Source organism: Fusarium solani (genome assembly GCF_023522795.1).
Source record: "Fusarium solani strain SB1 chromosome Unknown bctg00000002, whole genome shotgun sequence".
Taxonomy (NCBI): domain Eukaryota; kingdom Fungi; phylum Ascomycota; class Sordariomycetes; order Hypocreales; family Nectriaceae; genus Fusarium; species Fusarium solani.
The window spans coordinates 2336114-2346244 of record NW_027072155.1 but is presented as its reverse complement, the minus strand read 5'-3'; the positions used below and the strand labels follow the sequence as shown (position 1 = coordinate 2346244).

At 50.8% G+C, this 10131-nt stretch overlaps 7 protein-coding genes across 7 annotated transcripts; 5 read left to right on the top strand and 2 right to left on the bottom strand.

Moving 5' to 3' along the window:
- Positions 1–713: 713 nt before the first annotated feature.
- MRS44_004702 (uncharacterized protein) lies at positions 714–1224 on the bottom strand (the record flags this gene model as incomplete). Its single annotated transcript, XM_046279388.2, has 3 exons — positions 714–794; positions 844–1158; positions 1213–1224. The coding sequence occupies 3 exons, from the start codon at positions 1222–1224 to the stop codon at positions 714–716; spliced, it is 408 nt and encodes a 135-aa protein (XP_046136158.1).
- A 1136-nt stretch (positions 1225–2360) lies between these two features.
- On the top strand, positions 2361–2855 carry MRS44_004701 (uncharacterized protein; the record flags this gene model as incomplete). Its single annotated transcript, XM_046283933.2, has 4 exons — positions 2361–2496; positions 2547–2587; positions 2638–2700; positions 2757–2855. The coding sequence occupies 4 exons, from the start codon at positions 2361–2363 to the stop codon at positions 2853–2855; spliced, it is 339 nt and encodes a 112-aa protein (XP_046136159.1).
- Positions 2856–3688: 833 nt separating this feature from the next.
- On the top strand, positions 3689–4186 carry MRS44_004700 (60S ribosomal protein eL14; the record flags this gene model as incomplete). The annotated part of the gene is made up of 2 exons (XM_046283934.2): positions 3689–3817; positions 3872–4186. The coding sequence occupies 2 exons, from the start codon at positions 3689–3691 to the stop codon at positions 4184–4186; spliced, it is 444 nt and encodes a 147-aa protein (XP_046136160.1).
- A 658-nt stretch (positions 4187–4844) lies between these two features.
- MRS44_004699 (uncharacterized protein) lies at positions 4845–5610 on the top strand (the record flags this gene model as incomplete). The annotated part of the gene is made up of 3 exons (XM_046275585.2): positions 4845–5081; positions 5163–5221; positions 5274–5610. The coding sequence occupies 3 exons, from the start codon at positions 4845–4847 to the stop codon at positions 5608–5610; spliced, it is 633 nt and encodes a 210-aa protein (XP_046136161.2).
- A 530-nt stretch (positions 5611–6140) lies between these two features.
- Positions 6141–6887, top strand: MRS44_004698 (uncharacterized protein; the record flags this gene model as incomplete). Its single annotated transcript, XM_046268805.2, has 4 exons — positions 6141–6149; positions 6275–6670; positions 6721–6807; positions 6858–6887. 4 exons carry the CDS (start codon positions 6141–6143, stop codon positions 6885–6887), a joined length of 522 nt encoding a protein of 173 aa, XP_046136162.1.
- A 1101-nt stretch (positions 6888–7988) lies between these two features.
- Positions 7989–8999, top strand: MRS44_004697 (uncharacterized protein; the record flags this gene model as incomplete). Its single annotated transcript, XM_046280904.1, has 1 exon — positions 7989–8999. One exon carries the CDS (start codon positions 7989–7991, stop codon positions 8997–8999), a length of 1011 nt encoding a protein of 336 aa, XP_046136163.1.
- Positions 9000–9294: 295 nt separating this feature from the next.
- On the bottom strand, positions 9295–9928 carry MRS44_004696 (uncharacterized protein; the record flags this gene model as incomplete). Its single annotated transcript, XM_065622296.1, has 2 exons — positions 9295–9606; positions 9680–9928. The coding sequence occupies 2 exons, from the start codon at positions 9926–9928 to the stop codon at positions 9295–9297; spliced, it is 561 nt and encodes a 186-aa protein (XP_065478368.1).
- Positions 9929–10131: the final 203 nt, after the last annotated feature.

Here is a 10131-nt window from a genome sequence, read left to right as displayed (position 1 = left end):
TGGCAGCCGGCAAAAGGTGAATGATAGTTGGCACTGGCGAACAATAGCCGACTAACCAAACACGCGTGCACCTTGATAATGACCCCCAGGAGAACAGAAACAACCAAGGGAAAACAGACAAGCAAAGGGCAGGAGAAGAGCCTCGGGTCAAGGGTAATAGGCAAGGCAGCTGGGGGGTCGGGAGTTGATATTGGATCGCAGACAAGGACTGTAACCATTGAAGAGAAAGACCGACAAGGGTGCTTGCTGCTGTTTCCCGCCGCACACGAACATCACTTCCCGCCACTTCCGTCTAGATGAAATATGTTTGCACAGTTCTCTTGCATTGGAGTCGAGGTCCTCTCATCTCGTGAAGGCGTTTTTCGTCGCGTGGCTCTGCTAAGTCAATAGTCAAGTCACCGCGGTGTATCCAGGGGTGCACATGGATTTCTTTATAGGATGGCGATACGTTTATGAGCTTCTCATCTTTTCAGCGATTGTGCTCCAACCGGATACCTGCTTGCAGCTCAGATAGCCTATCACGCACGAAAAAGGGGGGCTGACTCACTGCTTCAATCATTTCTAGTGTAGCATCCTCATTGTCATCCATTCACGGCCACAAAGTGATCAAGTTTTCATCGTCAAATATTGCTATCTGGTAATCCAGACATGCACTTGGTATTTACAAAGGGGGGATGAGGCGATGTTTTATACATGGATACAAAGAAAATTCGTTACTTCTTAGCGTTCAACAGCTTGAGGATCTCGGACTCATTGTCACCAGCAATGGCCTTGCCATTGTTCCAGTCCACGACCTACAAAAACAATTAGCTGGGGACTATCAGAAATGCAGACTCAACATACCACCGGCCGGATAAAGTTCTCCTTGCTCTCCTTAAACTTCTTCAGGGCGTCCTTCTCATTGTTTGCACCCTTGATGATGTTGGAGATGCCGCTGGTTCCGACATACTCCAGGATCGTCTTGACCTGGTCGTCGGTGGGGGGATCCTCAGTGACATTGAGCTCAAACTGCTCGCGTGCGGGCTTTGTCTCGCTCGCCTGGTCAAGGGTGGCTCCAGCAGTGGCATTGGCAGAGACCTGCTTGAGAAGGTTGGCGACTCTCACGGAGGCGGGAGAGCTGGCCTTGTGAAAGACCGTGACGATGTCGAGTGTCTTGTGCTGTGTGAATGATGAGCAATTGCAAGCGCTGGTGACTCTGGGTGAGTGACTTACAAAACGAAACATTTTGAATGATCTTATAGGACGAGATGGGTGACTGTCAGGAGGAATTGACTCTCAATGAAAGACGCAAAGATGTGTTTTTAGCTGAGAGAGGTTGATGTCGGAGCTCCGATTTGGTATAGCTTCGTGAAGCTGCCTGTCACGCCGGATGATGACTTAATGGCTCGGCTTTCCGGGTGGCCCGTGCGCCGGGACCGTCCACCAACACCCGCCATCTTCCGCTCGATGACGGAAGTGATTGGCCCTGGATCCGTTGGAAGCCAACCTGGAACACCAAACAATCCAGACCCGACAACCAAACATCGGTTGCTCATGAGATAAACACTGACAGAATTTATGCCTAAGTTTCGGGGATTTGATGGCCCAATAGTGGTGTTTCTGGTTCCGGGCATATGAGATTGCCGTACTGGGGCGGCTGTTGACAATAGCTTTCATGGATATCTATTGTGATCTTGGAGCCAACATTCCCTGAGGCAACGAGCAGACGAGAACGATCCCTGGGTGCCCCCCTCGTACTGTTGTCGAGTTATTCTCGCACGCATATCTCTCTTTTCAGCCCTTGGGGAGCCATCAAAACAACAGCAGCTTTGCTATCAGGCAGCCGTCGAAGCGTCTACGGATCGGTGATCTACCGTGCATGGCAAATTGATGAAAGCGCAACCCAGAACAATAGAGGCCAAGCCCTGAAATTTTAAGGCCAAACCGTTCGTACTAGCTATCACAGGTCTCAATTCAGAAGTGTCTAGATCTTGCTTGGATTTGCTTCACTTCACGTGGCATCCTGCCTAGTCCAGGACATAGTTTGCTATGCCGCGACTACAAACAAATCTGCATTCTTGCCAGAGCGCGCCGGGCGATCGCCAACAACACAATGTCATCAAAGTCAAACAAACTCACTAAATCATTCCCTTTCATTCCATGACGTATGTGTGTCGATGGGCGCGATGTTTCCACCAAGCGCCATACAATGACGTCTTCTATGAAGTCAGGCTGTGGAGACAACCACCATGGCAGCTTCCATATCTTCTAAGTGACTACAAAAGGCCGTCGACTCGAAGAGCAATTCCTTTCATACAGCATCACTCTTCGCTCTTCAATTATACATTCTACACGCAATCGCAATCGCAATCATTTCCATCATGTCTGGATACTCGAACGTTGGTAACCGTGGCGTCTACGAGGCTGGCGACCAGAGGAACGCCCCCGAGTCTGAGAGAGACACCCATGAGCGATTCAACGAAGGAGTTGAGAACTCCCATCTCAGCCTGGATTCTAGTAAGAGAAATCACATGCAGATTCCATGTCAAACACTAACAAGATTGCAGAGGATGAGCGATCAATTGCCAACCGATTGGCGGCCGAGGAGGTTTGTTGATACCATTAATCGTTATTAGAGCAACAACTAAGCAGCAACAGAAAAAGGAGGAGGCCGATGATGGCATCGAGACACAACGGTTGAAGAAGGACCCTACTCTGCCTGTACGCAACCCCTACTCATCATAAATCGCCAACTCTGGATACTAATCTCATTCAAGGCTCGCGCGCACGGTAACGAGCCCTCCAGGGGTGCCAAGGTTGACGCTCAGCTCCAAGCAGAGGAAGAGGAGGAGCTCAAGAGAAAGGGCAAGGCTTAAGGAAGGACATCACTGTGCTGGCGGCATGCAAACAAGGTTCATGGGATAAATTAATGATCAATTCTGTCATGAAGACTATTTCTATGTTTTGTTGACATGCATCCAATCGCAACATTAGATTGCGCGTGACCACAACCCATGTTCAAGACCTCCGGGATAGTGAGGGAGTACGAGAACATCAATCGCGCAAAGCTAGTTAATCGAGGAGCTTGGTGCATCACTATTAATCATTGTTAGCCATCCTGTGCATGAACAGAAGCGCAAGAACAATTGGTAGAAGAGTGTTGCTCAGAATATGTAAGAAATTGAATATCAGCTTGCCACCCGATATAGCGACTCCGGCGAGAGTGCCATCGGACAGAATCAATCGCAAATTACCTCATCCTAGTACAAGAAAAGAAGTCAAAGAAAAATCTGTCGGCTTACCTTGATGCGTGCAAGATCGTGTGACTTCTTCAACCAAAGAAGTGTACTGCAGGAGACAAGCTGAGGTTGTCTGAAATTTTCTTTTGAAGCTCTCAGCCGAGGCTGGTCCGTGCACACCCCTGGAGTCGCATCGGGGGTCGGATCCCGGCGGAAAGTAAACCCGGAAATTTTGGTTAGGGCACAGGATGATTTTCTGCCCGCACATGTGTGATAGCCGAGTCAACCCTCAAAAAGTCCTTAGCGATTTCAAGGTCCGCGAGGCTCCAGAAAACAACCAACTAACGGGACAGCATAATCGACAACTGGTATGAACACCGACTCCTACGATCGCAGTTACATTCGAGCAATCACTGCGCGCGACTTTTGAATCTTGCGACTAATCGACCGCTACACAGATCACCGTCACAATGGGCGACGCAGTCATTGAGGGTTCGAACTGGCGCCTCGTCGAGGTCGGCCGTGTCGTTGTCATCAACGGCGACCACCCCTTCGCGGGCCGCCTGGCCACGATCGTCGAGATCATCGACCACAAGCGAGTAGGTTCTGCCTGCACCGGTTTCCTCAGCGCACGATATTGACCCGCACAACAGGTTCTCGTCGACGGTCCTTCCGCCAAGCCCGAGCTCGCCGTTCCCCGACAAGCCGTTCCCCTCAGCAAGGTCCTCCTCTCTTCCCTTATCATCGAGGGCCTCAACCGCGGCTCCCGAACCGGCACCGTCAAAAAGGCCTGGGAGAAGGCCGAGATCGACTCCAAGTGGGAGCAGACCAACTGGGCCAAGAAGCGGGATCAGATTGAGCGGAGGAAGGGCCTCACCGACTTCGACCGCTTCAAGGTTCTCCGACTCAAGAAGCAGCGACGATTCGAGGAGCGCAAGGCTCTGGCCAAGGTCAAGGCCTCCGCATAAATGGGTCATTAAAGCTGGAGTCACGGAGGTGCTAGGTCGGGTTTAGATCGAGAGGCACGGAACTGGGCAGGAAACACATCACGGCAGCGTAGAGGCTGCTGGATTCTCTTTTGCTCCGTTCTGGAAGGCTGTATGTCACATTTCATCGTCATGATGAACGGCGTCAATACGGAAATTCTGAGATCAAATGAATTCACAGCATGAGGAGCATTCAAAAAAGACTGGATCATTGTGAAGTGTAGCCAAAAAATAAAAAGCTTATGAATACCCCAGAATCATCCCTCTCTGTGCAATGAATTGCCCGCAGTCTCCCAGTGTTGATATCCATTCCCTTCCCCCCCAAACTCGTCGTCATGCCTGACGAGCGAGTGCTGCGAAAAAAACCTGATTACCTAATGCAGTTTAGTTCCCACCTGCCCACCAAGCCCTAGAATTATCACTGTGCGATATTCTCATCACAAACGACGACGAGAGAGATCCGGCCAGCCAACAGACGTAACTGGGACCAGCAAACAAGTAAGTTCACAGGTGCGATTTTGTTCTTTGTGCCACAATTTCGTCAATTTCGTCGGTGGCGACAAATTTCTGCTCACAAAATCCCCTCTGAGGAATTGACGAGGACGAGTCACTAACATCTACGCCCGCACCAGCCGCCAAAATGTCGAACCCCCGCGTTGAAGAGCTTCCCGATGAGGAGCCCAAGAAGACCGTTGTCGAGGAGCACGATGACAGCAGCGACGAGTCCGAGGCTGAGGAGGTCGGCGAGGGCCAGCTGCCCGCCGGCTCTACTGTGATCCACAACCGCAACGAGAAGAAGGCTCGCAAGGCCCTCGAGAAGCTGCACCTTACCCGCATCCCTGGCATCACCCGTGTCACTCTCCGCCGCCCCAAGAACGTGAGTAGAGAGGCGTCTTTTCCGGCCGAGCGAGGGCCATGGAGGGGTAAATGAGGCATCATGCTAAACCACGTGCTCCAGATCCTCTTCGTTATCAACAGCCCCGAGGTCTACAAGTCTCCTAACAGCAACACCTACATGTGAGTGGCAGTGGTTCTTGCGCACAGCACTTGTGTCTGATTTTTGCCATAGTGTCTTCGGTGAGGCCAAGATCGAGGATGTCAACGCCGCCGCCCAACAAGCCGCTGCCCAGCAGCTTGCCAGCGCCAACGCCGAGCATGACCACGCCGGCCACAACCACGGCGAGTCCAGCAAGGCTGCCGAGTCCGCCGAGGCCAAGAAGGAGGACAACGATGATGATTCTGATGAGGAGGAGGACGACGATGAGGAGGTCGATGCCACAGGCCTGGAGGATAAGGACATTGAGCTTGTCATGACCCAAGCCAGTGTCAGCCGCAACAAGGCAATCAAGGCATTGAAGGAAAACGACAATGATATCGTCAACTCCATCATGGCTCTAAGTATCTAGGGCTGACTGGCTGGCTGAACTGGATCTTCCACAAAAGCTTGAGCACGGGACACACACTGGGCTCTGTATTAGTTCTGGGTGAATTGTACCCCGCGAAAAGGATTTGATGCCAAACAAAGGAATCAATTGAAGAGGAATCACTACCTCAATCCATCAAGAACTGTTTATGAGTTGTGACTTGGTGATTTTTATGTAACTCCTCGCATAATTCGTCCTTGTAAGCTGTTGCTCTATATCGAAAGCTCCAACATGTGGTTTCTGGTCAATTCTTTTAATAACTTGTAGAGTTACACTGCGTCTCGATATTCCCTCTCCATTCACAATTTAGCCAAGCATTTCCCCAGTTCCAGGGATCCCAACCCTTCTGCTGGTCGTCATTGAGGGGTTCCGAAGCCGCCGCTCACCGGATTGAAGAGGGACATCACGTGATGGGTTAGCGCCCGGTAGTTCCCTGGCGAAGTTCGGCAAAGTCAATCAACATCTATCAAGATCATCCTCCCCGTCCCTCGACATCGCAACCCTCGTTCAAAATGGCGACTGTAAGTTCAATTCATCAATTGGCGCGTGCGACTGATGATAGATGCCGCCAATTCTTGCCCCGGCCCCCCGGCACGCGTCCGCTCGCCCTCGGAAGCCGTGAGCTAATTTTCTCCTTCTCCGACAGCGAAGCGCAGCTCTCAAGCTTGACTGGACCAAGGTCACCAGCTCCCTCGGTCTCCGTGGCCAGACCGTCGCCTCCCTCCAGGCCTTCAAGAAGCGCAACGAGGACGTCCGCCGCAAGGTCCAGCAGCTCAACGAGCAGCCCACCACCGTCGACTTCGCCCAGTACCGATCCGTCCTCAAGAACCAGGCCATCGTCGATGAGATCGAGAAGCGATTCAAGGCTTTCACCCCCGTCACCTACGATGTCAGCCGACAGCTGAAGGCCATCGACGCCTTCGAGGCCGAGGCCGTCAAGAACGCCGAGGCCACCAAGCAGGCCGTCGATCTCGAGCTCAAGGACCTCGCCGCCACCCTCAAGAACATCGAGGAGGCCCGACCATTCGAGGACCTCACTGTCGTACGTATCACGGATTCGGGGGTAATTGATTGTATTTTCACACTTTGCAGGACGAGGTTGCCGCCGCCGAGAAGTCGATCGACGAGAAGACCGCTCAGCTCGTTTCCAAGGGCCGATGGATGGTGCCGGGTTACAAGGTGCGTACTCCGGAATCTGAGACTTGTGACAGTTCTGACCCCCGCTACAGGAGAAGTTCGGCGACCTGGCTATGGTTTAATCGAATTACGCATTCCGGATCCCGGCTTCGCGTTGTGTACTCTAGCATTGTAGATACGAGAACCCGAGGCAGAACCCAGGTTTTCCTCATACCCAACCACCTACAACATTTCCTGTGTGCTTCATGCAACTTGCTTCACTATTGGGCCCGTTCCAGTTATGTGGTTATGGGAGCCCAAGGCAACGAGGGCGGACAATGCTATAACATGATTCCCGTTACAAGTTTCAAGATCTCAGGCTAAACCTGGCACTCCTATGCGTCAACTCGCGTCCATGTCCGTTCTTTGCCCTCCTCGTAATCCATGATATTAGTTGGCGAGCTGAAATCATATGCCTCACCTTATTTATTGATAGGAGGGATCTCTCAAGATGCGAGTTTTCTCATGAGCATCAACATCGTTCGCCGTTCGGAAACCCGAGTGTCAGCCTCCGCTCGGCCGAGTGTGGATCTGATGAACAATACTCAGGTTCCACCAATTCTCAACTTAGATGTTAAACTTTTGCTCCTACAGCCTCGTGTCACTAAAAGAAGATATGATCTTATGAGATACTATCCACTCTCTATGAAACGTATGCCAAATCCGTCTTGACAGTCCCAAGGTCTGATATGATATATCTATTGACATACCCTATATCTCATGATGGATTATGGCAAGAAGCTATTACGTTGGTGATTGGATGGTATGTAATGGCCATGAAGCTCTTTATGACACATATTGCTATCTTCATCAAGGTTAATAAACTGTAGTTGTGTTGTAGTTGGTCCAAAGTTTCAATAAACCCGGTGTAAGGCATTTACTGGCGTCACAACACCAAGGACATTTCGTGCCAAGACTGGTGATAGTTTTCGATGTAACGTATTACCCAATAAAGGGCCAATAAAACAATAATTTAAAGACCCAAATAGAGTCGTCACCTTAAGTATATATACGATCCTCATGAAGCTATTGATATAGCCTGTTGTCACGTGTGGCCACTCTTGTCTTTATCCGGCACTTTAACCTCTCAACACACATTTACATAGCCTCTTACATGCGTCACTTCTTAAACTTAAACTGCAAAACTCTACCCTCCAAATACGAATACCACCGCGAAACTTATCATGTCGTTTTCCGTACCTGAGCTCGAAAAGTATGTCTTTACAACGGCACCTCCACTCGACCCCGCCTGGCTGGAGTATGAAGAGGAGGTGAGGCAAAAAGGGCCTCCCCGAGTGTTCAACTCTGTTTTAGAGAGGCAGCCCGTCTATGCCCAGGAATGCCGTGAATTAAACGCACGAATGATGGCCCCTGGAGCCAGAGACTATGAGCTTTCGCAAGGCATCATTAAGAAGGAGTTTACTATCCCCTCATCACTGGATGGCTTTCCCATTCCTGTTCTTCAACTGGAATTGGAAAACGACCAGCCTTCTGACCCTGATGTTGTCATCATATATTACCATGGAGGGGGCTTGAAGGTCGGTGAGGCTGATAGCGAGGAGCTTTCCTGTCGCCGCCTGGTTAAGAGTGGCATGGGAAGAGTGCGCCTGTACTCCATCGGCTATCGTCTTCTACCCTCTTCTCCTGCCAGCACATGTTTATCGGATTGTATGGATGGGTTCAAAGCGTTTGGAAGCCAAGCTACAAAGACAATTGTCGTGGGAAGTTCAAGTGGCGGACAGATGGCAACTGCAGTAACTCAGGCAGCGCCAAAGGGATCCATACATGGGCTGCTACTGAGATGTCCCGTTACGGCAGATGGTCCCAGTGGTCCTGAGTTCATCCCGGAGTCGTTGCGGCGATACCATACCAGCGTCTCTCCGACATTCATCACATCCCTAAACGGATACCTACAGCGAGATGCTCCCAGGGATGGCCTCGATAAGCTCCCTCTGGAAGTCACGAAAGCTGAACTCGAGGGTCACCCTCGGACTTGGATTCAGCTCGTCTCAAACGATACGATTTATTCAGATGGACTCTGTTATGCTATTCTTCTGAGGCAGACGGGTATTGAAGCCCAAGTGCAGGTCGAGATGGGCTGGCCTCATACGTTTTGGTTGAAAGCTCCTCATCTGGCTCAAGCTTTGGCAGCTGAGGAGAGGATGGTGGAAGGGTTGAGGTGGCTTCTTGAATGAACGGGGGACTTGGGCTACGGCGTTACATAGAGGATGCTGCTGCCGTCCTGTAGCCATCTTAGGCGTGATAGTCACGTTGAGAAATAGGAGCATATCGAAGCTACCGATGTCGGGTATCAACAATTAGAGTGGCATTAAGTTCTCTGCATCTAGTAAAATTGAAGTGCGATCCATCGAATGCTGGCTAATAATGAAAATAGATGACTGACCTTCTGTAAGCAAGCTGCTTATATAAAGTCAACATCGTTTCTCATTACTGCACGGCGTTCGAAGATGCCCTAAACCGCCTCATCCATCAGCCACTCTGTTCACCTCGCTGGGAAGCTCGCATCCATCCATCGGGAGGAACTCTACGCCTTGACATGTTCCTGGGCGCTGTTTTGGCAGAGAGTGTCAAAGCGCCCGGCCCGTCTAGTCCAACTTCGTCGACTAGAGATTGTGGTATGGCCAAGAGGATCATCCTGTGCCGGTCAACATCGCTGAGGTTTTGCCAAAGATTCGGGTTGATGAACGACATCAGATCGGTTAGATCAGCGACTATGTTGGCGACTTGGTGATGTGTGATGACATCAGAGATGGTGTCCGAGAAGTGCAGGCTGAGATACTCCTGTATGTCATGTCATTAGTTAAGGAGCTCAACTACATAGGTAGGGGGATATCCATGGGAAGTAAGAACATACTTGACCACCAGGGGCAGGAAACTCGATGTCAAGCGAGCGATCGGTCCAAGGCTGTGCCGTCATCCTTCCCTTGCGGCGAGAAACAACATCAACGTTGGAGATCATGTGCGGAGTGGAGTTGTCCATGATACGCCCGAGGACATAGACCAGCCGACTCATGAGGTTGAAGGTATGCAAGATCCTCTCGTAGACGCTTGGGTTAACTGACCGAAGGGCTACCTCGTGTTCGAGGAAGGCAGGGTTCGACATCGTGGTAGCTCTTTTCGGTATCAGATTGCTGAGATGGATGGTTGCTTGAAGAGTGTATTAGAGGAAGCGCCGAAGGGGAGAAAGGGGGAGAAAGGGGAAAAGAGGCAAGAGGAAGAAGACGGTGTATTTATATTCACTTGAATCTCAACAATCAAACGGCTTTTTAGGCAACCCCTCAACAACAACCTTGATAGTTTGGTGCC